The sequence below is a fragment of the Polypterus senegalus genome, chromosome 4 (assembly GCF_016835505.1).
Source record: "Polypterus senegalus isolate Bchr_013 chromosome 4, ASM1683550v1, whole genome shotgun sequence".
Classification (NCBI taxonomy): domain Eukaryota; kingdom Metazoa; phylum Chordata; class Cladistia; order Polypteriformes; family Polypteridae; genus Polypterus; species Polypterus senegalus.
This window is the reverse complement of record NC_053157.1, coordinates 2,251,834-2,276,832: the sequence shown is the minus strand read 5'-3', so window position 1 is coordinate 2,276,832 and position 24,999 is coordinate 2,251,834. Positions and strand designations below refer to the sequence as shown.

The window sequence follows — 24,999 nt, the reverse complement described above, 5'->3', positions numbered from 1 at the left end:
ATCTTTCCAAAAACTCGTATCACGATCCTTTTAACACAAAATCACGATCCACAACCTGAATTGCAGTCTCTCTTTCCAATGTGGCAGACACTTAAGAGAATATCCGGACTCAAACTCATCAAGATCTCAGTAAGACTTTATTTTAAATATTAAACAGATTTGAATTCAATTGTTCTCTCGTTCGCTAGCTAAGCGGAGTTCAGGAACACGTCCCAAAGCTGGCGAGTGAGTGAGAAAGGCCCCACTCTGTGGATCTCGGATTTGCGCAAATAAATTGAACTCTGATACACAGCGAAATGAGAGAAGTCGCAAAATCAACCAGAATGTTCAAACAAATTCTAGAAATAAACCCGTTAAGCAGTTCTCTCGTGAAAAGCGGACTGACAGACATTGGATTTTCTATATTATATATTGGGAGGCACGGTGGCGCAGTGGGTAGCACTGCTGCCTCACAGTTAAAGAGCTGGGTTCACTTGATATGACACAAGATATCCAATACGGTGGTCCACAAGGCTCTATCCTGGTCCGCTGCTCTTTTCAATCTACATGCCTCCGTTAGGTCAGATTATCTCAGGGCACAACGTGAGCTACCACAGCTATGCTGATGACACACAGCTGTACTTATCAATAGCACCTGATGACCCCGACTCTCTCGATTCACTAACAGAATGTCTGACTTGTATCTCAGAATGGATGAATAGTAACTTTCTCAAACTAAATAAAGAGAAAACTGAAATCTTAGTGATTGGCAATAATGGATACAATGAGGCTATTAGAAATAAACTGGATACATTAGGATTAAAAGTCAAGATGGAGGTAAAAAGCTTAGGGGTGATTGTTGACTGTAATCTGAATTTTAAATCACATATTCATCAGATCACTAGGACAGCATTTTTTCACTTAAGAAACAGCAAAAGTTAGACCTCTTATATCACTGAAAGATGAAGAGAAATTAGTTCACGCGTTTGTTTTCAGTCGACTAGATTACTGTAACGCACTCCTCTCAGAACCACCAAAAACGAGTGCAGAATGGAGCTGCTAGAATCTGAACTAGGAAAAGAAAATCCGAACACATCTCTCCAGTTTTAATGTCACTACACTGGTCACCTGTGTCATTCAGGATTGACTTTAAAATTCTGCTGATGGTTTACAAAGCCTTAAATAATCTGCTCCATCTTATATATCGGAGTGTCTGACACCTTATATTCCAAATCGTAACCTCAGATCCTCAAATGAGTGTCTCCTTAGAATTCCAAGAACAAAACTTAAAAGAAGTGGTGAGGCGGGCGGCCTTCTGCTGTTATGCACCTCAAATCTGGAATAGTCTGCCAGTAGGAATTCACCAGGCTGATACAGTAGAGCAGTTTAAAACACTGCTGAAAACACATTACTGTAACATGGCCTTCTCCTAACTTCACTTTAACTTAATCCTGATACTCTGTATGTTCAATTCTTCATAATAACTATTCATGGTGGCTCTAAAATCCGTACTGACCCCTACTCTCTCTTCTGTTTCTTTTTCCGGTTTCTTTGTGGTGGTGACCTGCGCCACCTCCACCTACTCAAAGCTTCATGATGCTCCAACAATGATGGATGGATTTAAAGGCAGAAGTCTACGTGACCATCATCTTCATCAAGTCCTTCCGTGAGAACCCTAAATCCAAAGAGGACTGTTTCATTGATGTTAGGTAGAATGCCCAGAGGGGACTGCTCAGGTGGTCTCATGGTCTGGAATCCCTACAGATTTTATTTTATTTTTTTATTTTGTTTTTTTCTGTCCCCCCTGGCCATTGGACCACCTTACTCTTATTCGATGTTAATTAATGTTGACTTATTTTGTTTTTCTTATTGTGTCTTTTATTTTTCTATTCTTCATTATGTAAAGCACTTTGAGCTACTGTGTGTATGAAAATGTGCGACAGAAATAAATGTTGTTGTTGCTTCCCAGGTCCTCCCTGCGTGGAGTCTGCATGTCCTCCCCGTGTCTGCGTGGGTCTCCTCCCACAGTCCAAAGACATGAAGGTGAGGTACATTGGTGATCCTAAATTGTCCTTACTGTGTGCTTGGTGTGTGTGCCCACTCTGTGGTCTGCTGGTGCCCTGCCCAGGATTTGTGTCCTGCCTTGTGCGCTGTGTTGGCTGGGATTGGCACCAGCAGACCCCCGTGACCCTGTAGTTAGAATATAGCGGGTTGGATACTGGATGGATGGATGGTTTGATATTATATATTAGTAGACCTTCAAAATAATCTGCAGTTAAAATCTCAACAGCATTTCTGGAGCTCAGCAGAGCCAGATAACTATAAGAATCTTCACCAAGCAGCTCTGAAAATGTCTGCTGTGTTTGGGTCTCCATACCTCTGTGAGTCTGACGTGAATGTCACAAAGTCAAAGATGAGAACAAGACTGGCAGACGAACATTGAAGTGACTCCATCAGAGTGAACCGGAGTGGCTCCACTCCACCAGACACCTCTCTTGTTGAGTCATCTGACTCACTAAACAACACATCACACATGCGACTGGACCTGTGAATAAAGTGACACAGTGACATGTGACAAAATGACAAGTGAAGAAGTCAGATCTGTGGATTTGGAATTGCATTGTTTTGTTTTGACAGCATTCATGTTTCAATTCAATAGTGTGAGATACTCTAGAAAATGCACACAGACGTACAAAATGCACTTGCAGGTGAACTCGATATTTTTTGTGATGTTTGAAAGCAAATTGTGAGTTGTGGACACCAACATTTTGTACATTTTCAGGTACAGCAAGCTTATTCAGTTTGTTTGGGTTGAAATAAGCTATGAGAATAAATGTTTGAAAACATGAGGCGCTTTCGGCCATTTTCATTTTGTAAAAATAGCTCTCGGGTGGGGAAAAAAGGCTGGAGACCCCCTGCTCTAAACTGATAGTTATGGATCACCTGGAAATCGGTCCCCAGAAAGAGACAAAAAGTGACAGTGGGGGACTCGATCATTAGGGTTAGAAACAGGTTGGTCACAGTCAAGTTTAAGGGCAGCAAGCCATGAGGTGCACATTATCCAGGGGCCTCGACTCCAGAGTTAGAGATGTCCAACTATTTTTGTGACCTTGCAGATCCTGGACAGTGGCTCTAATAACTCTGAGGTGATAATGTAAGGACGAGGAGTCCCAAAGGGTCATCTAACAACTAGTCCTCAGGAAGACAGAAATTGTGGTACTGGTGGCCTCAATCCTAATGGTTCACAGTCGGACATAAGTGGCAGGAGAGTGGTGTACACTGTCTAGTTACCTCAAACCCAGGATTAGAAGTGTCCAAGCATTTTCGTGATCTTACAGAGCTGGACGGTGGCTCAAATAACTCTGAGGTGAGATGTGGGGATGAGAAACCCGACAGATCACCTCAAAAGTAGTCTCTGCAAAGGCAAAAATAGTGATAACGGGGGACTCAAACATTAAAGGTGGGTCATCCTCAGACATAAGTGGAAGGCAGGAGGTGATAACCCCAGAATATCCAACCCCTTTCAGAACCTTGCAGAACTGGATGGTGGTTCTAATAACATTAAGGTGATATTTAGGAAAGAGGAACCCCAACAGGTCCCCTTGAAACCAGTCCATAGACAAAGAGAAATAGTGATAGCGGAGTGGACACTATCAATGGGCCTCAACCCCTGAGGAAGAGGTGTCCAAGCATTTTCTGGATCTTACAGAGCTGGACAGTGTCTTTTATAACTCTGAGGGAAGATGTGGGGAGGAGGAACCAGCCACCAGAAGGGGAGAAATAGTGATAGTGGGAGACTCAGTCATGTGGGGGACTGAGATGCAGGTTTGGTCCAGAGATAGAGAGTCTTGAAAGGTGAGTTGCCATTCGGGTACACAGACAGACCACTTCCCTGGAAAGGTGATCGAGCTGTTGGCCGGAGTTTCATGGTGGTGGATCCAGTTCTCATTACCCGTGTTATAAAAAAGTGACATAAGTGAAGGCAGACAGTCAGTTCTGTAATGCAAATGGAAAGAGTTGCAGAATTGATGGGTTGATCTTCTGTGAAGTTCTGACGGTGTCAGGTAAGCCTTAGGACATTAGAACCTTGGTGTGGGATAGAGGGGCATCGCTTTGTAGAGATTTGGGACTCTGTAGCAAAAATCAGGACATAAACCAAAGACTGAATTTGAAATACAGTGCAGGAGTTTGTAACCAAAATGGAGACACTTCACCAGGTCCAAATTGAGAACGTGTTAAATTAAGTCAAGGGAAAGAAGAATTTACTAATAAGAAGGGTTGCAAAAGGTTTTTCATAAGAGGAATCTTGGATGATGCCCATTCTGACCTTTACACATGTGAGTTGATGACATCACGCGTCGCACACTCTTGATTATCTTGCCTGGTAACTGCAGAGCTACCGTGAATGAAAATGGTGGTGCCCATAAGAAACCCTAAAGTATGTAATATGTTTAAAGTTTATAATTGTAATACGTTTAAAGCATGTTGAAAAAAAATGATAGACATAACACATAGATTCCTTGATCTTCATAACCCTGGAAATGAGGTTCAAACAAATGCAAAAGCCACGAAACAGTCAAAAAATAAAGTTTGCAGCCAACTTACACCAACACTCAGGGTGGGTTCAGACAGGCGAGGTCGTGTTTCGTTAATTTCCTGGAATTCTCTGGGGAAGCAGCAAAGGCAGACAACCTGAGAGGTGCACATGAGGTTACTCATCTTGATTTTCAGAAGGCTTTTGATGAAGCACCACATGAAAGGTGAGTGATCCGACTAAAAGAAGTGGGAATTCAGTGCGACATCTGTAGGGTTTTTCCTTCTTCTACAAACCAGACTGCTGGGTAACAATTCATGAGGCTTCAAGTGGGGACATTCCACCAAGACGGCTCCAGTCACTGCTATCAACATGTTATGGCCAGTTACTAAAAGGTCACCTGTCCTCATCCTTCCAGATCCCCCCTCTGCCTTTGACATGGTTAACCAGCAGATCCTGTTTGCCAGCCTCTCTGATCCTGGTATCACTGGGACAGCCCCCAGGTGGTCTGAGATCTACCTCCCTGGGCAGGTCTTACTGTGTGTGTCCTGACTGGAAGTAAAGTCAATGGTGGGCCAGACAAGGACTGTCACGAGGATGAGAGCTGGTCTCTCTGTCTGTACACCTTCTCACTAGGCCCTGTCATCCTGTTCCATGGTTTGTCCCATCCATGCTATGCTGATGATGCACAGATGTACCTGTTGATCCCTCCAGAGGACCACACAGTAGCAGCTTGAATGACTTCATGCCTCACTTGCCCCTCGCTGAGCCATCTCTAACAAAGAGAGACCTTCATGTTATCAATGCCAGTCTGTCTTTTCAACACCATATCTCTCTTCAGCTCGGCTTATTATCACCTTATTAACACCTGGAAAGGTAAGTTCACAGCCGTGAGATGGTGATCGATGACTGGCTGACCTTGTTACAGTGGTCTCTCGGTCTTGCAGTTTCACTCTAAACAATATCCTCAAGATCAGTTTGTATCTGATGAAGTATGCAGGACAACTTCTGGTACAGGTTTTGGTCTTGTCATCTAGGCATCTGGACTACGGCAGCTCTCTGCTGATAGGACTACCGGCGTGTGCCACCAAGCCACTGTAGATGATTTAAAATAGCGAGCTCAAGTCACTTCTCTTTTCAGATAACTCCATCAACTTTGTGTGGCAGCACACATTACGTTCAAGTCCTTGATGCTCTCCTATTCAGTAGTCAACGGGTCAGCACCTTTGCATGTGGAGGTCCTGTGCTCCTTCTCGACCACTCAGGTTTTCTGATGAATGGGGTCTAGCGGTGCCACCTTTGCATGGCATCAAATCTCAGTCCAGACTCTCTTCAAGTGTAGCTCCTGGCTGGAGGAATTGAGGGAGGTGTCCACGTCCATCTGAACTTTGGACTTCCTGCTTTGTGCTTAAGAAGTGCTTCATGGATCTCTTGATGGATGAATTCCTGTCTGATGTTCGCTGTTAGGTTTTGTAATTTAGGAAGTGTAACTTGTGGACATTTTGTTCTGAGCTCTTCCCTTGTGATGATCAATTCTGTCACCTTTTCCTGTCAAACTTTTTCCCAAGAGTCCCCAGACTGATGTTCACTCCATTATGCTGACGTCTTTTGTGGTGAGAAGTTAAGGAAACTGACACCATTTACTGGCTAACTAGAAAGCCTGCATATTGTATTCTTTCTAATTAACCAATTAAATATGTCATTTTCCTTAACTTCTCACCACATCCATAATGGTTAACAGGGTACAACACCCCAGTACTGCTGACGTCGCTTTGGATAAAAGTGTCTGCTAAGTAAATAAATGTCAATGCACTTAAAAATAAATTTGGCAACAAGAACATGGGGGCACAGCTGGAAACTGGTTAAGGGCAGATTCTGCACAACTGTTTTCGTCACACAGAGAACCACAGACACATGGAGTAAGTGACCAAGTAGCATGGTGGGCCAGAGGACTTTAAGGACCTTCACAGCTAAACTTGATGTTATTTTGGAGGAATTGAACAGAAAGGACTGGTGAGCTCTGGGGGGCTGATTGGCCCGTTTTCATCACGTTTGCTTTAATGTGCTAATAGGCATCGATGGCAGCTGGAATACTGAGCTGCACTTTATGGTTTTTCTTTATAGGCAGAACTCGCTGTGCCATTACAGCCGAAAAATCGATGAAGAAAGGCTTTGATGAACGTGCTGTTTGTTATATCAGTTTACATTTGGCTCCGCAATCAAAGATGAAGCAATCTGGAGTTCCAATAAAATATGATAAACCCAAAGCCAATAAAAAGAATCCAATCATTCTTGTGGAATTACATGCGTATCTAAGCCCTCAAGGCCCAAGTCATAATGACAACACTAATAGTTGTGGCACACTCTTTATGTTGCAGGTGCTGGCACAGCTACCAGAAAGGAAAACGGGAAGAAAGGAAGAAACAAAGGCTTGGGATTCAACATTTAAAGCGACTTGACACCCGTGGTGTGCAGTAATGAAACCCAAAAGAGCCGTCCTGGTGGTGCTGCTGGCGTCCGCTCTCATTCTGCTCTTTGAAACCACCGAGGGTGAGTCACAATGTGCACGTGTGGCACTCATTTTCATGTTGTTTGTAATACCAACATCCTAAAACGCCGTAAGATGAAAAAAGTGCAAATGTCTTTGACTGTGACCAGCCTGGGCATTACTACCAAGTGCTGATTTAGGAGGAGAAGGGGCACATTTGAGATGGCGTCAGAGTAACTGGCATGAGGGGGTGGCATCTCAAAAACAGAGGGACTGCTTGTAAAGATGGAAAGAAATGAAAAGACGCTACAGAGAAATCCAAGATTGGAGAAACACACAGAATAGTCCTTAAGTAGGGAGACGGGCGCGGAAGGCACTATATGATAGACAGATAGAAAGAAGTGAAAATACTATATGATAGATAGATAGATAGATAGATAGATAGATAGATAGATAGATAGATAGATAGATAGATGAAGCATGAAATGCATTATATGATAGATAGATAGATAGATAGATAGATAGATAGATAGATAGATAGATAGATAGATGAAGCATGAAATGCATTATATGATAGATAGATAGATAGATAGATAGATAGATAGATAGATAGATAGATAGATAGATAGATAGATGTGAAAGGCACTATATGATAGATAGATAGATAGATAGATAGATAGATAGATAGATAGATAGATAGATGATAATGAAAGGCACTATATGATAGATAGATAGATAGATAGATAGATAGATAGATAGATAGATAGATAGATAGATGATGTGAAAGGCACTATATAATAGATAGATAGATAGATAGATAGATAGATAGATAGATAGATAGATAGATAGATAGATGTGAAAGGCACTATATGATAGATAGATAGATAGATAGATAGATAGATAGATAGATAGATAGATAGATAGATAGATAGATAGATAGATGATAATGAAAGGCACTATATGATAGATAGATAGATAGATAGATAGATAGATAGATAGATAGATAGATAGATAGATAGATAGATAGATAGATAGATAGACTATAATAAGAATAACTTTACACAATAAAGACTGACAGCTGTGAAAGGCACTATATGAGACAGATATAACAAAATGAGTGCGCCTCTAAGAGTTACCTACACTTAATTCCTGCATTAAAATGATATTCTGTAACATTTCTCCTCATTCAGAAAGTTGACATTTTAATTGATTGTCTGATCTGCTTTCTCCATCTCTGTGACTGCCTCTAACCAGCACTTTAGTTCTGACAAATAAATCTGCAACAATTTCAAAAATTCTTTTTTTTGTCTGTCAATATGGGGTGCTGTGTGCACTTTAATGAGGAAAAAAAATAATGTAAATGATTTTAGCAAATGGCTGCAATATAACAAAGAGTGAAAAATTGAAGGGGGTCTGAATACTTTCCGTACCCACTGTACTGTATATACATAGTGGCCAGATTCAGTAGAAGCTGTATCTCGGGCACCAACTACAACGGCCCCTTTTAATTTGAAGACCCTTTCTGTACAAAGTAAGAGGCTCTCATAGCGAGCAAAACAAAGGGACTCTTGGCCAAGTTGGCTGCTGAATCATTCATCAAGGGGGCAAGTCTTGTCAGCAGGAGCTCCGCCTCCATTGGCATGGGGTTATAAATCTTCCAGGGACCGCCTACTTTTATTGTGTCCCAACCATAAGCGGGGGGCCATCTCAGGGCTGAGGGCGAGTGCTGGGTGTCTTCGTCTCTCAGACTGCTGGTGAAAGAGAAGGCAATGTTAGTAACAGCACCCCTTTCCAGTGCGGGGTGGTACTGCTCACCTCAACAGATTCACACGTACACACAGCAGAGGGTACAAAAACAAGATTGTTGTATAGGAAAAGCTTTGGGACTCCTAGAGCAGGACCCAGTTTAATGTTGGTAGGAAAGCAGGTCACAAAATCGACACAGGTTTCTTCAGGTTGTTGAGGGCTCTCTGCATTTCTTCAGGGATGGTTCTGGAGTGAACAATGACTTTTGGATGCATGGAGCTTAATATGTTGTCAAGGTGGTGGGGGCGGAGCCACTGGGAGGAAGCAGAATATCATCACTGGTCCTGTGGGTAATGAGCTTCAGAACTGCCAGTAAAGAAGAGCAGGCAATGACAGCACCCCCTCTCTGTCCGGGTGTGGAAATGTCAAAACTTGAGGAGTTTGTATGGTGTCCTCTAAACACACACACATATCGTATTTATACACACACCCATACATAGATTTCTATTATATATATACATATACATACATACATCTGTCCATTATTCAAACCAATATATCCCAACTACAGGGTCACGGGGGTCTGCTGGAGCCAATCCCAGCCAACACAGGGCACAAGGCAGGAAACAAACCCCAGGCAGGTCGCCAGCCCACCGCAGGGCACACACATACACTAGGGACAATTTAGGATCGCCAACCCACCAAACCTGCATGTCTTTGGACTGTGGGAGGAAACCCACGCAGACACGGGGAGAACATGCAAACTCCACACAGGGAGGACCCGGGAAGCTACCCACTGCGCCACTGTGCCACCCACATACATATATATATGTGTGTGTGTGATACAGTACCTGCCAAATAATACAAAGAGTGTATGTCATGTATTTTGCCTTAATCGGGGCTCATCAGGTGTACGTACCTTTGCTTACACTTACGAGGATCGAACCTCGGCCATCATGGTGGCTGGTTTGCTTTCGAGACAGGGTACAGACCTGAGTATTACATACATCTGTCTAATCACAATCTGATATTTGGGTGGTTACCTACCGGGTAACCATTGTGGTTGGTTGGCAAGGGGGAGCAGAAGCGCGAGTCCAAATTAGGGCAAAATATGTGTTGTGTATTCTTTGTATTATTTACCAAGTACTACACACCATATCTATGATCTGCTTCTTGCAACTGAGAGGGCGCGGTGGGTATTTGCTGACAGGCCAACCAACCACAAGCGTTACCTGATAAGTGACCACCCAAATTACAGATTGTGATCAGACCTATTGATGTGTATATATATATATATATGTGTGTGTGTGTGTGTGTATACATCCAACCATGCATTTTCTAAGCCCCCTGAATCCGAACACAGGGTCACGGGGGTCTGCTGGAGCCAATCCCAGCCAACACAGGGCACAAGGCAGGAATCAATCCTGGGCAGGGTGCCAACCCACCGCAGAACACACACACACACCAAGCACACACACTAGGGCCAACAGGTATATATATATATATACTAGGGGGATTTGCCCCTTACTCGCCTGGCTCAACCCCAGAGCGCGCTATATTCCAGCCTCTTCGTGTCTCTGTCGCCCGCGTTGTGAAGGGGGGGGGGCTGAACGCACGCTAAGGAGATGCGGAGATGTTGGAAGCTGCTACTGAGCTGCGTGTTCTGCATGTCGCATTGCACGTCGGTCTTTTAAAAGGCCGTACAGCAGCTGTCCTTTTGTCTCACTTCAAAGTGTCCCTCTGAGATGATCACGTCTTGACCCAAGATTTTTTTATATAATACTGTAGATATATGCATTGTGACAGATTAGGGTTTTCTCGCACCCTTGTACCCTCGGACCACACGTCAGACACCAGATAAAAGTCCAAATAATTATTTATTATAATAATAAAGTGGGGCGGCACGGTGGCGCAGTGGTAGCGCTGCTGCCTCGCAGTTAGGAGACCTGGGTTCGCTTCCTGGGTCCTCCCTGCGTGGAGTTTGCATGTTCTCCCCGTGTCTGCGTGGGTATCCTCTGGGCGCTCCAGTTTCCTCCCACAATCCAAAGACATGCAGCTTAGGTGGATTGGCGATTCTAAATTGTGCTTGGTGTGTGTGTGTGTCCTGCGGTGGGTTGGCACCCTGCCCAGGATTGGTTCCTGCCTTGTGCCCTGTGTTGGCTGGGATTGGCTCCAGCAGACCCCCGTGACCCTGTATTCGGATTCAGCAGGTTAGAAAATGGATGAATAATAAAGTGCACAGAGCACGCTCCTCTCCACAATTCTCCAATAAACCAATCCTCCACTTCCAGACGCTTAGCCACCCTGACTCCCAACTCAGCTCGTCTGTCTGGGATCTCCCAGAGTCCTTTATACTCCTTGATCCCTCAGTCCATGTGACTTTCTATCACTTCCGGGTCAGGTAAAAACTTCTCTTTTTCTTCATCCCGGAAGCACGTCATTTCTTCTGTCCATGTGAGTGGGACGTACTTCCGGAGTGTAGGGAAAATAGTCCCTGGGCCTCCCTGCAGCGACTCCTGGCGGCCCCCATGGTATCCAGTAGGGCTGTGCATTTAAAGACCACTGTCCATAATTCCCTGCTGGCATTCTGGGCACCTCTACGCTGCAAGGAGGGCTCCGTCTGGCGGCCTGGAGGTATTGGCCGGGGTACATGGCCGCCATATCTTACAACATATATACTGTATATAGAGAGAGCGGTAATATACACGCAGTGCTCAAGAAAATGAAGGGACCACTTAATCATCGCAGTCTAACATCAACTCAATGAAGCTCCAGGCGTGTCAGTTTCTCCATAAACAACTGTGAAGCAGCGTCACCTGCTTTAGTGCAAATGAAGGTGACAACAGGTGACCTGGAGAGGCAACAGCAAGACACAGCCTACAAAAAGGGAATGGTGGCCACAGACGATTGCTCTCTCCTTTATCCTTCCTGAGTGATTCTCCTCTAGTTTTGTGTTTTCTTGGGGTCTCTGTCATGACTGCCAGCATGAGGCCGTACCTGCAGTCCAGCTCCTCCAGGATGGCACATCCATCAGGCCCCATGTCAGACCCTCATCTGCTCCTGGTCACAAATGACGTTTTCCCCTCGAGTCAGGTGGTCCTTATGGGGGTGCAGACAGACAAGGTGAGACGTCTGATAGTTGTGTTCCACTGCAGGGCAAATGGAAATCGGGTTACAGCAGGTGTCACATTCAAACTCTTCCCCGTATTTTTAACCCATCCCATACCAGCCAGTCACACCCAAAACACGCACATCTGACAATACTCATGTAACGTATATAATGTATATATTGACTGTGCTGTGTATTTTCAATATGCACACACATCCACATACAAATATTAAACAGAAGCTGCCTGAATGGCTGGTGTTCACAGCAGAGACTAGCTGCGGACCCCCAGAGCTGCACTCCTCTGAGGAGGCTGTTACTTTATATGACACGTCAGTGATTAACATTAGAGATTGGGGGAGTTATCCGACTCGAGTCATGTCAACCATGTGACAAAAAGCTGCAATCCGATTGGCTGTCCAGCAGAGCTACTGAGTCGTGAAGCTGTGGCGGTCTGCAGCCGGACCCGTCTTGACGGTGGTGCCATTTGTCACAGTGGATTGTCCTGTTCAAGCTCACCCTGGCACTGCCGTTCAGACTTACACACATCTCAACACGTCAGGCGTGGCTCCATCTAGCGGGACCCTCAATTATTTATAACGTAATCGATTCCTGATTATTAAAGCGTTGGTTAAAGTGCAGGGGGCGGATGATTTTATTCTGCTTTTTAATTTTTGCCTTTATTGTGCTCTTCATGCTTGGGCGGAGGTTGTTCTTGTTTTATTTTTTTCCTTTGTATTTCTATTTTTTGTGCTTTCTTTGTATTCATTTTGAAGTAAACGTCTATTACGCTATAATTCTATGTTTGATTGAGCAGCATGCCTTGGCAGTGTTCTGGTTTTTAAAATTAAATAAATTCAATATTTGTGTTTTTCTCTTCTGTTTTCTCGTTCTAAATGTGATTTTTTTTTTCTGACTTTCATTTTGCAGGTAAAACCAAAAAGCTGTGCAGGAAGAGTCTACGCAGTAAGTAAAGGCTGTGACGCGTGACATGGGGACGCAAGACGTCCTCGTTTAATGCCACACTCTGTACATGAAGGGCTGATGTGTGTATGATGGTCATTGATTTTCACATTTTTTCTTACTTTTGACTCACCATACGTTGAAAGGTTGGAGTTAGGGTTAGGGTTAGGATTAGGTTAGGGTCACAGATTCCAACTTTAAGGTCCGGTTTGATGACAGCACATCGCTTCGTCACGACGTCAGTCAGTCGTTCTCTAACCCGGGTCGCAGGGGGCTGCTGGAGCCCATCCCAGGCAGGGACCAAACCCTGGGCAGGGCGCCAGTCCATCTCAGGGCCTCACCCACTAGGGCAGCCAATTTAGAATCTCCAGCTCACCTAACCTGCATGTCTTTGGGGTGTGAGAGGAGACCCACGCAGACACGGGGAGGACATGCAGACTGCAGGACAGTGACAGGTGGCCTGTTGTGTCAGCCAATGCCAGGGTTCTCTGTGGTGCACTCACTTGTGATGTCATCAGGGCAGCAGTTTAAAGTTCATCCCTAACATCCCTGGGGTGTAATGGGTTACCTTTGAATTACTACGCCTGTGTCGTTCTCGTTGTTGACTTTTCCCAGGTAACTTTGCATGTCTGCCTACATTTTGCTGAATGACTATTGGTATCTGACCTCAGTCGTTCCTGATCTATGCATCTTCTGGTCATTTCACTTTACTGCATCGAGTCACTTCCAAACCCTTGATTGTTGGTACAAGCATCACCTCGCCAACATCAGTATGCATTTTTGACATTTTTCAGCAGGGATAAAGTTATGCCTCCCTTCCGCATGATCTATGGAAGTCCGTCGGGGACCCCCCCAACCCCCCAACCATTTAAGCTGCCTACTTCCAAAGTTTATTTGACTTTGGCTTCAACGAGACTAACATCAGAACGCTGAGCTGCACATATTCAAAATTACCCATAAGCCATCACAAACGTGTTGTATTGCATCAGCTTCTTTCTGCCATTTTCTAATTGCCTTCACTTTCAGCGACAAGTCCGCCCCTAAAGGTACAGGAGTGCATTGAAAAGTGCGGAAGGTGGAAGACTCTTTTTATAAGAGGAACGTCTTTGGGTGTTTGTATCGACGCCCGTGTCGGACTCTCTGGTAGGCAAATGATGGGGACTCGCTACATCAGAGCACGTCTGATTCATTACGGAAAAGGACTTGTGATTTCCATCCATCCATCCATTATCCAAGCCGCTATGTCCTACCTACGGGGTTACGGGGGTCTGCTGGAGCCAATCCCAGCCAACACAAAACCCCACAAAACAAACCCCGGGCGGAGCGCCAGCCCACCGCAGTGTGATTTTCTTGTTCTTGTTATTTCTCTTTGTTTTTCCTTTGTGTGTTTTGTCACAAAGCTGAGACATACTCAAAGAAGTTTTGGGGCAGCCACCCGTATATTTTGGTATCCTGGCTGCAAAGTCGTTTTTTATCACAACAACAGCACTGACGTGCATACAAACGAGTCCAAGACAAGACTGAGGGTAAGGGGAAAAAGGGCAGGCTTTTAAAGGGGAAGACAGGAAGTGAGGTCATGGGAATCGGGCACGTGTTCGTCACTCATTGGATCAGGCCCGGACGTGACATCAGGGGGGCCGGCGCCGGTTAGTTCTGTCTCCATTGGTTCGGTCCCGGAAGTGATGTCACGAGAGCCAGGTGGAGTCTCCCAGGGATGGTCTACAGGGAAGTGAGAAAAAGAGTCAGTGCACTCTGCCACAGCCCGGCCTGTCTCAGAACTGCCGTCACTCAAGCCCTTTAGCTGCCTCCCATGCGCACGTGTGTGACAGTTTATAATGTACCCGTGAAGTGGAGGGTTGGCGTCATTTTATTGTCCTGCAAGAAAACTGAGTTGCATCCTTCACTAGCTCTTGTAAGATTATTAAGGTGATTATATCTTCTGGGCGGCACGGTGGCGCAGTGGGTAGCGCTGTCGTCTCGCAGTTAGGAGTCCTGTGGGTTCACTTCCCAGGTCCTCCCTGTGTGGAGTCTGCATGTTCTCCCCGTGTCTGCGTGGGTTTCCTCCCACAGTCCAAAGACATGCAGGTGAGGTGCATTGGCAGTCCTAATTTGTCCGTGGTGTGTGGATGTGTGTGTGGGTTGGCGCCCTGCCCAGAGTCTGTTCCTGCCTTGTGCCCTGTGCTGCCCGGGATTGGCTTCAGCAGACCCCCGTACTTCTGTGTTAGGATATAGCGGGTTGGGTAATGACTGATGGGTAGCATGGCGTTATTATGTCAGGGACCTGAAACAATTTCTATGCCAGTCACTCCAAGTATAAAGTTTTCTCCAGGTGTTTCACCCCAAAGGCATACAGGTTTGGCACACTGGCAACTATAAGCAGGCCCAGTGTCAGTGTAAGTGTGTGGGTCCTCTTATAGACTGGAGTGCCATCCAGGGTCTGTTCTTGCCTTATGCCAAGGGGAGTGGGGATAGGACTGGGCTCCATATATCAGAATAACAGAACTTGGAAAATGAATGAAAAAATCAATAAATTAATGACTGAAGGGTGGCACGGTGGCACACTGGTAGCGCTGCTGCCTGGCATTAAGGAGACCCGAGTTTGCATGTTGGATGTCTGCATGGGTTTCCTCCCACAGTCCAAAGACATGCAGGTTAGGTGCATTGGCGATTCTGAATTGTCTGTGGGTGTGTGTGTGTGTGCCCTGCAGTAGGCTGGCGCCCTGCCTGGGGTTTGTTTCCTGGCATGCGCCCTGTGCTGGCTGGGATTGGCTCCAGCAGACCCCGTGACCCTGTAGCTAGGACATAACGGGCTGGGTAATGGGTGGATTATAGTTTCTTTCTGGGGTGTAGCATCCAGAATAATTTAGGGCTTGGAGGTGTGACTACTAGGGGGCATTGCAGCACCCCAAACCCCAGACACAACCTCACAATCACAAGTGCCGGGTGCAAATACACGTTTTATTAATGCACAGGCACAATTTGCAAAAAGTCTTCTTCCTTCTCCCTGTCTCGTCTCCTCCGCGCCTCCCAGGCCAGCTTTGTCTGTCCTCCACACCCGACTCCAACTCACCTGGATGAGGTCAAGCAGCCTCTTTTATTCTGGACCTGGGAGCACTTCTAGTGCCAGGGTATGAATCGATGGAAGCACTTCCGGGTCTTTTAGAAGTCCCAAAAAATCGGTAGCATCACACCTTGCAGCTCCCTCTGGTGATGCCCATGGACCCCAGAAGGGCTGCCCCACTGGACTACCATTCCCAGCATTCCCTATGGGCATCTGAATGGGTACCAAAGCCCAGAGATACTGCCATCTAGCATATCAGGAGGTGCATACAGCTTTGAAATGGAGACTTCCCTAATCTCCCCGCCAGTTAAGAGAATGAATGCCAATCACCAGCCGGGTCGCCTGCCCATGCGTGTTTTGTTTTACAAAGGATTAATTTGAGATTTCTTTTGAATTATTTATATGCTATGTATGTCTATGCCATGCAGAATTGTGTTAAAAGTTAAACATCAAGCATTTTCTATAGATTTTTAAAACTATCTTGCCAATACTCGCACTTTACAATGGAGGCTAAGAGGGCATGGGGCACCACTGGAAGAAGACCACTGCATCCTTTTAATCCATGGTTTCTCGTTCCCCATTGACTGCAATTCATCTCGCCATATTTAGTGAAGTTCCCAAACATTTCGGCGATTTCACCAAACTCATCACTGCCGCTGGCCCTTTTTTAACCAAGGCGTCAGACGAGCCTGCTGCCAGCAGTTACAGAGCTGGCGATTGTGGGCTCTTGTCGTGTTCTTCCACTATATCTACATCTGATTGGGAGGCTTTTTTTCTACGTCTCCTATGTCTGCCATCTCTTTTAGGGCAGGTTACGATTGTTACGTGTCCCCAATCACCATTACACACCATTCTCCATGTGAACATGTGTCAGAGAGGACACGGACTGGCTGGCATCCCTGTCATGCAAGGAACCATCAATCCAAGCCTTTGTAATGGGTGGAAGGAGGGAAATGGCCTCCTGTGCCCTCCCAGGGTGAGAGGTGGCAGCATCTCTCTGGGGGTCTCCCATATGCAGGGGACAGTGGCATGTGGTCACAACTGGTGGTCCTGCTGGGTTTCTTGATAGCCACCAGAAAATGCTGAAGTAAGGAGCATCCCTGGGTGTAGAGTAATGGTACTCCGGGTCCGGCATCAAGGACGCCACCTCCTCTGAGTCAGGGAGTCCAAGTCAGATGTGGAGGAAGGACGAAGCTCACCTGGCAGATGTGAAGGTGGTGAAATGAGTAAGAAAGAGAAAGGAATTTGATTGTGCTGAGAATAAAACGTTCATTTGAACTGCGACTATTGTGGTGTCTGTGAAGTGCCTTGAGCACGGGAAAGGCGCTATATAAATAAAATGTATTACTATTATTATTATTATTATTGTATTTATGTCTGTGGTTTTGAGGCTCAGTGGTGCCCCCCGCAGGCCACACATGAAACTGAATGTTTTTCTTTCTACAAGCAACACGGGTTAAGTAACAGATAAAAGAGGTGCCATTTTCAGGTGGCAGAGCACCCTGTAATCTAACACAGCTTCTGGCCCAAACTGTATTTTAAAAAGTCATATTTAAACAGAGGTAAATAACACTGCCACCGTAACACTCATCGTCTGCCTTTGCACCTGCTGCTGCCCGGCCCTTTGATCGCCGATTCATCCATCAGGCTGGCTGACTCCACTGCTGCACTTCATGTAATCATCAAAGACGGGCGATGTGGGCATTCACAAAGTGGGTCTTAGACTGGCACCACAAACTACATAGTGTTTAGTGCGACTGAAGCGAGGCAGGCGAGTACGATGCTGCTGGTCATGCGGTGTCTAGTAATTCTATGTCTATGCCTTTGACATCCACTACGCACATCTGTAGAATGAATTCTTTAGAAAAGTCCGGATTACGCAGAACCGGAAAAGACAGCAAAGCGGCTTTCAAGTCAGAGAAGACCCTCTCTCGGTTGTCAGTTCAGACAATGGTGCCGTTTGTTCTGCCCTTTGTCAGGTCCATGAGAGGAGTTAGGGTTAGGGTTAGGATTAGGTTAGGGTCACAGATTCCAACTTCAAGGTCCTGTGTTTAAGGTTCTGTGTGCGGAATTCCGAACAAATCGTCTGTGATTGCCAGCGAGGCCGAGTGAAAGTTTGAACCTGCCTCTGTGTTTCCAGATGTGGGTACCCAAGCACCTCACCTGCCTTGTCCAGCTGAGATTTAATCAAACCGTTCCCCATAGGGTATCCCAAAGAATGCATTTCCGACGTCCCCCAATTTACACTTCCTAGTGTCTGCTGTCACCCCAGCCTGCCTCACGCTGTCAGGCAACACTTGGTCGAGATACGACCTCCAATCATTACTAAAAATGACCCCATGGTCGAGATACGCTCCAGCATATGCGGAATGTGATCCATCATCCACTGAAAAGTCAACGGTGCATCATGGAGACCAAAAACGCTGTAACAGTGGTTGTAGCAGTGCTACCACTGGAAGGACTCCATTTCCCAGCGTCCTCAAAGGCGATTGCCCTCATTGGTTGTCTGAAATGGGCGCATGGGGCTTCTGGGGACAAGAAGGACCAGCGGGAAATTTGAAAAGGGGCCGGCGAAGTAGCAAGAAAAAGATTTGTGTTTCTGTGTGTCCCGTGTGTCCAGTCCCACGTAACCGTACCCTGGATCGTTTCTCACAAGGATGAATGGACCGTCTCTGGCCTGCCTGTCGTGTGAATAGCAGTGGATTAGTCGTCGTGTGTCTCCCGCAAATCTCACCCCTCGTCGCTCAGGACTGTTTCATTCACTTATTCCGGAAGCCGTTCCCGGGATCGTCATCGTCATCTCTACTCCACCCCATTTCTGAAATGTTTCTGCAGCATTGGAACTGCGTCAAGGACATTGTCGTGAGTGTTTATCGTCGGGATTGACTGTTGTATCGTCGAAGGGGAAGGGGAGGGTTGTCTGATTTTTGTTGCTTCTATTTCATTTTCCGTTTAATCTATTATTTATTCATTCGTTTGATTCGTGTCTCTATCCGTGAGTGTGTGCAGGTCGGGCCAAGGCTGGGTGGGCTCCTGGATTGAATCGCTGAATTCTAACAAACCGTCCTGTCTGACGATTGCGGTCTTCTTGCAACTGGACTCCTTCAGGGGTATCCCTTTGTGGGACCTAGCGTGGGCGTCTACTTGTTCCCAGGGGAAACTGTGGCTTTTTACAGAAGCTGTTTAAATAGCGTATATGCTCCAATAAACGGCAAGTCTTTTAATGTCGCCGGTCTCTAATAAGCGCCGGGCTTCAGAGGGGACGCGGCCAAATAGTAGCCGGTCTCTAACAGTAGCCGGGTCTTTGATATTTGCCTACTAGCGTACATTGGAAACGTCTTTATCGTTATAGACGTGTGTAATACATGTGCATGTCAGCACGTTGCATATATCAGAAATACGGATAGACCTTCACGACGTCTGATGGTGACATGGATCATGTCTGCATGGGATGAAATCTCAAATGAAATGATTCAGGAATCTTTCAAAACTTGTGGCATCACCAACTCTACTGACGGCAGTAGGGATTCGTTAATTCATTGCCTCAAAGAAAATCCGCCATGTTTTGAAGGAAGAGAGAAAGAATTCAAAACGTCGTGACAAACCTGGAAGAAGATGAAGACGATAGTGAACTGGACAACAAGAACGCCGCCATTGCGGATTCGGATGACGAATGGCAGCGAAAGGTACAGAAAGACATTTACCTTTAACAGTCTTATGCAGCATGTGAAATTCAAATTAAGTAGCTGTTTGGAATATTAGCCGACATTTTTGTGTACCCCCCTGTACCGACACGCGCGAAAAAATATTGCGTTCTGAAGGTTTTTGTTAATAATGTCCAGTCTCTAATAACAGACGGTCTCTATTAAACGCGGGGAGCCGAGGCTAGTTTTGCGAATAAACGCCGGGGGCCTGTATTGGAGCATATACGGTACATGAAGACCGCCGAAGCACACAGCCATGACAGTCCCTGCTGTTCACTTTTTAATCTTTGATTCATGCTGTTTGTGCGCGTTATTCTGTGTTTTTGTGGTTGTTTATGCGCATTATGCTGCCCGTCTTATGTTTCATGTGCTTTGTGTGCTTTGGGCCACCTGCCAGTCACTGCCCTGTAAATCCGGAGGGTCTCCCACAGTTCCTGGTGGTTCGTGTCAAATAGGAGCTCTTTTTGTGTATCCAGTGTGCTTTGCAGTTGCTGGGTTTTGGACATTTAGCTCGATATTTTGACTATTCTTGGGATTTTGTTTTTGGGATGTTTTGGTCTTTTTAATTGCTTTATTGCTTTGGGCAAACCCCGTTTGCCTTTGTGCTCTGATGGAGCTTCATTTCTATTGAGGAACCAGAAGATTAAATCTTTTATTTTATAAGGATTCTATAAGACCCTTTTTTGTGTCTAGCCAGGGTTTTTGGTGGGATTTCCCCTTCTACTGTACATTTTTGGAAGTTTTTTTGTAAGATTTACAAGCTTTAGGATTCCTAGTTTGTGACACTGTGACAGCCCTGTGCTTCCACCTACTGGACACTCCAAATTTCACTGTTAATGACGTTGAGGCTGTGATTTATCATCCAATGTTGGCGTAACAAAGCAAGAATGGCGTTACGGAAAAACGGTAATTATTTCCCCCTGTTTTTACTCACAATGAAATTTAAAAACTGATTTTATATTTGGATTCATTGATGTTGAGAACCCCTGAGGGGATGCCAACTCATTGAAAATTGCTCCAGGAACACCTACGAGAAAATGAATAAAGACGGTTAGTCCTGACACACAGTGGTTCGGCTCCGTGCCCTTCGTCAGTCAGAGTCAGAGCAGGCTCCATCTTTCAGGCTCCTCTTCTTTGAGCATCTCCTTATTATGAACTTTGAACATTATACATTTTTGCTTTGCGTCCTCCTCCACCATAGCCTATCGTTTATGGGGTGTGAAGGATGGCCGGTCGTTCATCCCGGCCAATACCCCCACGCCTCCAGGTGGAGCCCTCCCCGAACGGCAGCAGGGAATTATGGACGTTGGAGTTTTCCTTTACAGCCCTGCTGGATACCATGGGGGCCAATAGAAGGCGCTGCAGGGAGGAACAGTGACTATTTTCCCTACACCCCGGATGCACACATGGACAAGGGGAATGATGTGCTTCCGGGGTAAAGAAGAAGGTTTTTTTATCTGACCCGGAAGTGTTCCTAGTCACGTGGACAGAGAGGGCAAAACAGTCTTGGGGCAAGGACTATAAAAGACTGAGCGAGACACCAGAGCGTTGAGCTGAGCTGGGTGGTCGGAGGATTGTGTATTGATTGTGTATTTTGTATTGTAGTGGAGAGGGTGCTCTGTGCACTGTACTGCGACAATTAGTGGACTTTTATTTGGTGTCTGACGTTTGATCGGAGGGTTCAAGGGAGCAATAGCGCCCCCTATCTGGATTCATCAAAAATATCAACCTCCAGTTTTCGATGGATCTCGATGTTTTAGGATCCCCTGATGTCGAAAACACTGATATCTCGATGATGGGTGTGTGTCTATGTGTGCATGTGTGCCTGTGTCACAGTTTCTTGAGGACAGTTTAGAGCTAAAACAGCCGCACAGAAAAATACCAAACTCGAAAGGTCAACCTGTTATGAGGTGACGATGTGCTGATTCATTTCGTGCAAAAGTAGGAGGCACGCCAGAGGAACCCTTAAATACCGTAATTCTGAAATTAATTATGAAATAGTTATGAGCTATTCTATGATGAGAGAGATCAGCATCAGAGCGGTAAATAATTACTGAAACGTTATACAGTAGATCGGGTAAGTTGGTTCCTAGGATACAAAGCCTACCGACGCTCACGTCCAAAGTTTAATACACCTCCTAACGGAACTTGTAGTTTATAATTTATGGACTGAATTGACAGTCTGCTTTGCTGTATCTTACTTCGTTAAAAGGTTCATAATTTGATGTGACAGTCTCTGCCATTTTGGCCAGTGGTTATCACCATCTCTATGGAAATCTTTTCCCAGGATTCTCCATAGCATGCTCGTTTGTGATCTGGGCGACACGTTTAAGGATGTCCTTAGATGTTCTGGGCTATCCCATCTTGATGGATTACAATAAGATTGCTTACCCTCTTAACAAATCTTTTGCTCTTTTCTTTGATCCCGTATTTTTGATTGTGTTATTGGCTGTTACGAAAAATCTACATGACTCCCCGGTTTATGACTTTCATTTACGCATCTTCCGGTCATCTTTGATTCTCTCCAGCAGATCAGTAAGCTTCCAGTCCTGTGAAGTCTTTCCACTTTTTCCTCTTGGGGTTTGTTGTGCTTGATCTCTTAATGCCCGCGATCATTTTGATAACACCAACTCCTTCATTGCCTTGGTGCCGGTTTTGTTTGATTAGAAGACGATGATGCAGAACCAGCCAAAGAAACGGATGAAGGTTTATTAAGTTTGAAGTGGTGGTTTCAGCAGCACTGGGTGTAATGACTTTCTTTATTTTACAGAAATACAGAAGCGTGCAGAGAGTGACTACATCTTTCTAGATGGTACTGTGGTTGACTCTCCGATTGAAGACATCAGGAATGGTGTTTGCCAAATATATGAACTGTCTACTCAATCTCAGACCACCGAACCACCCACAACTGCAGCGGCAACAGAAAGTACCGCCAAGGCAACAACTGAGCTAGCAACAACTACTAAGGCGGAACCAACCACTGAGCCACCAACAACCACCCAGCCAGAGACAACCACTGAACCAGAGACGACCACCAAGCCAGAAACGACCACCGAGCCAGAAACGACCACCGAGCCGGAAACGACCACCGAACCTCCAACGACAGCTGAACCGGAAACGACCACCGAGCCGGAAACGACCACCGAGCTGCCAACAACAACTGAACCAGAAACGACCACCGAGCTGGAAACAACTGCTAAGCCAAAAACAGACACCGAGCCTAAAGCAGAAGACCCATCTTCAGATAAAGATACAGGACCAGATAAAAATGGCGTAACTCCTCCCAAGGAGAAAAATCCCTTCCTTTCTAATCGTTATAGAGTATACCCCGTCATTATTGATATTGCTGGACAGAAAATATACTCTGTTCCCAAAGTGCCTACAATCAATAAGAATGGCATGGGAAATGGGAATGGAAACGGAGTGATCAAGCCGCCTGACTCTCCACCACAGGCCCCTATTGTGCCATTTAAGCCTGAGGATGCCATGCCTCCATTTGCTGGCTCACCATCTGCCGTTCCTTCTGGCCCAGCTGCAGGAGGCCAGCCCATGCCAGGTAGTCCATCAAATGGCTTTGTAGTCCCTGGTGGTGTTCCAACAGGTGTATTTATTCATCCTGTAAATGGTGCTGCTGTGGTTCCTCCCCAGAAAGATGGATCTCAATATCCAATATTTCCTCTGATTCCTATTGCTAGGCCTCCTTTGCAACCTCCCAGTGGTCGTGCTCCATGTAAGCCTAACCAGCCTCGTAAACCACCAGCAATGCCAGGTCAACCAGTAGTGATTCAAATACCTTCTGGAGGCTCTCAACCAAAACCCTCAGGCAGCGGCTCCCAGTTGATGGCAAATCAGCCCATCATGATTCAGATACCCGGTCAAGGCTCAGCATCAAGGTCATCTGTTTCAGGGTCTCAGTTAAAGGTAAGCCAGCCAATAGTGATTCACCATACAAGTGGATCTTCAGCACCAAAAAAAACCGTGAATGCTCCTCAGCCCAGACCAGCTCAACCTGTGTTCATTAACCTTCCAGGTAATGGTCCAGCCATGAGCCCTCCTGTGGGTGGATCCCAGGCAAAGCCTATTCAGCCAGTGGTTATTCAGCTCCAAAATGGGGGCTCGGCTCCAAGTCCTCCAGTGATTGGTTCCCAACCAAAACAAGTTCAACCAGTGATGATTCAGCTCCCCACTGGTGGCTCAGCTCCAAGTCCTTCAGTTATTTGCCCCCAGAAAAAATCCACTCAGCCAATATTAATTCAGCTCGCCAATGGTGGCTCATCATCAAGTCCTTCAGTGATTGGCTCCCAGACAAAATCTGCTCAGCCAATAGTAATTCAGTACCCCAATGGTGGCTCAGCTTCAAGTCCTTCAATGATTGGCTCCCAGACAAAGAACGTTCAGCCAGTGATGATTCAGTTGCCCAGTGGCAGTTCAGCCTCAAGGTCTGCAGTGATTGGTTCCCAGACAAAGTCTGTTCAGCCAGTGGTGATTCAGGTTCCTAATGGAGGTGTGGCCTTAAATCCATCTCTTATTGGACTTCAAGCGCAACCACTGAGAGCTGGAAACGTGCAGTTGCCTAGCAAGCTCACAGGGGCAGTTTCCTCCACACGGGGGTCCCAGGCAAGACTCATTCAACCAATGGTTATTCAGGCCCCTAAGCGTGCCACTGCAAACGGAGGCCAAGCCAGTAGATCAGCAGTAATACCTGGTCAAGCAGCTGTGATTCAGGTGCCAGGCTACAGAACTGGTATAAAGACAAACTGGTCTCCCGCAAGGATCATTTCACCACAGGCAATTCGGGATCCATCCGTCAGCCCTTTAAAAACGAAATCTGAAGCAAAGTCACATCGCCCTCTGGTGGTTCAAGCTAAGAGTCTACCAGCACTCAACCAGGCTCACTTCCTTAAAGCGCCAACATACGGACAACGCAGAGACACAGTGCCAATAAACAGCGCTCCCCAAGTCAAACTGGCAGCCGTGAATCCGGACTCATTTTTCCGCCGTCTGTATCCAATCAGGAAGAGGATGAGACACATCTAAGTCATCTAAAGAGGGACCCCCGGACAATGGTGACCTCCATTACAACCCACTTTCAAATTACAACCAGGTCACAATTCAGAAATATTGCAGTGACACGTAGAAGAGCCTTCAACTCTCTCTTTATTTGTCATAAGTAACCGTTAAACTGAAATTAAATTTACATTTTTACGTGTTTTTTTTTTTATTTTTTTTTACTCACAACAAATTAAAAGGGAAGTAGGAATCGAAAAAAATACACAGGGAATATCCACATCTGAAAGTAAACATCCTGCAACTGGGAACGTCCTCGGGTCATGTCCAAAAATGATTACATGCTAAAATGAAAAAGATACTGAAAGGGGTGTAATGGCGTAAACACAAAATAATAAAAGTCAACGACAA

At 45.7% G+C, this 24,999-nt stretch overlaps 1 protein-coding gene across 1 annotated transcript; it reads left to right on the top strand.

The window, feature by feature from the left end:
- Positions 1-1,990: 1,990 nt before the first annotated feature.
- Positions 1,991-24,757, top strand: LOC120527085 (mucin-2-like). Its single transcript, XM_039750147.1, has 4 exons — positions 1,991-2,022; positions 6,892-7,063; positions 12,784-12,819; positions 22,352-24,757. The coding sequence occupies exons 2-4, from the start codon at positions 6,991-6,993 to the stop codon at positions 24,616-24,618; spliced, it is 2,376 nt and encodes a 791-aa protein (XP_039606081.1). The 5' UTR covers positions 1,991-2,022; positions 6,892-6,990; the 3' UTR covers positions 24,619-24,757.
- Positions 24,758-24,999: the final 242 nt, after the last annotated feature.

What these genes read in the sequence shown, in the direction of transcription:
- LOC120527085 (XM_039750147.1), top strand. Translation starts at nt 6,991, where the DNA reads ATGAAACCCAAAAGAGCCGTCCTGGTGGTGCTGCTGGCGTCCGCTCTC. An exon ending in GCTCTTTGAAACCACCGAGG is followed by an intron (nt 7,064 to 12,783) that starts GTGAGTCACAAT and finishes TTCATTTTGCAG; the next exon opens with GTAAAACCAAAAAGCTGTGC. An exon ending in GTGCAGGAAGAGTCTACGCA is followed by an intron (nt 12,820 to 22,351) that starts GTAAGTAAAGGC and finishes TTTATTTTACAG; the next exon opens with AAATACAGAAGCGTGCAGAG.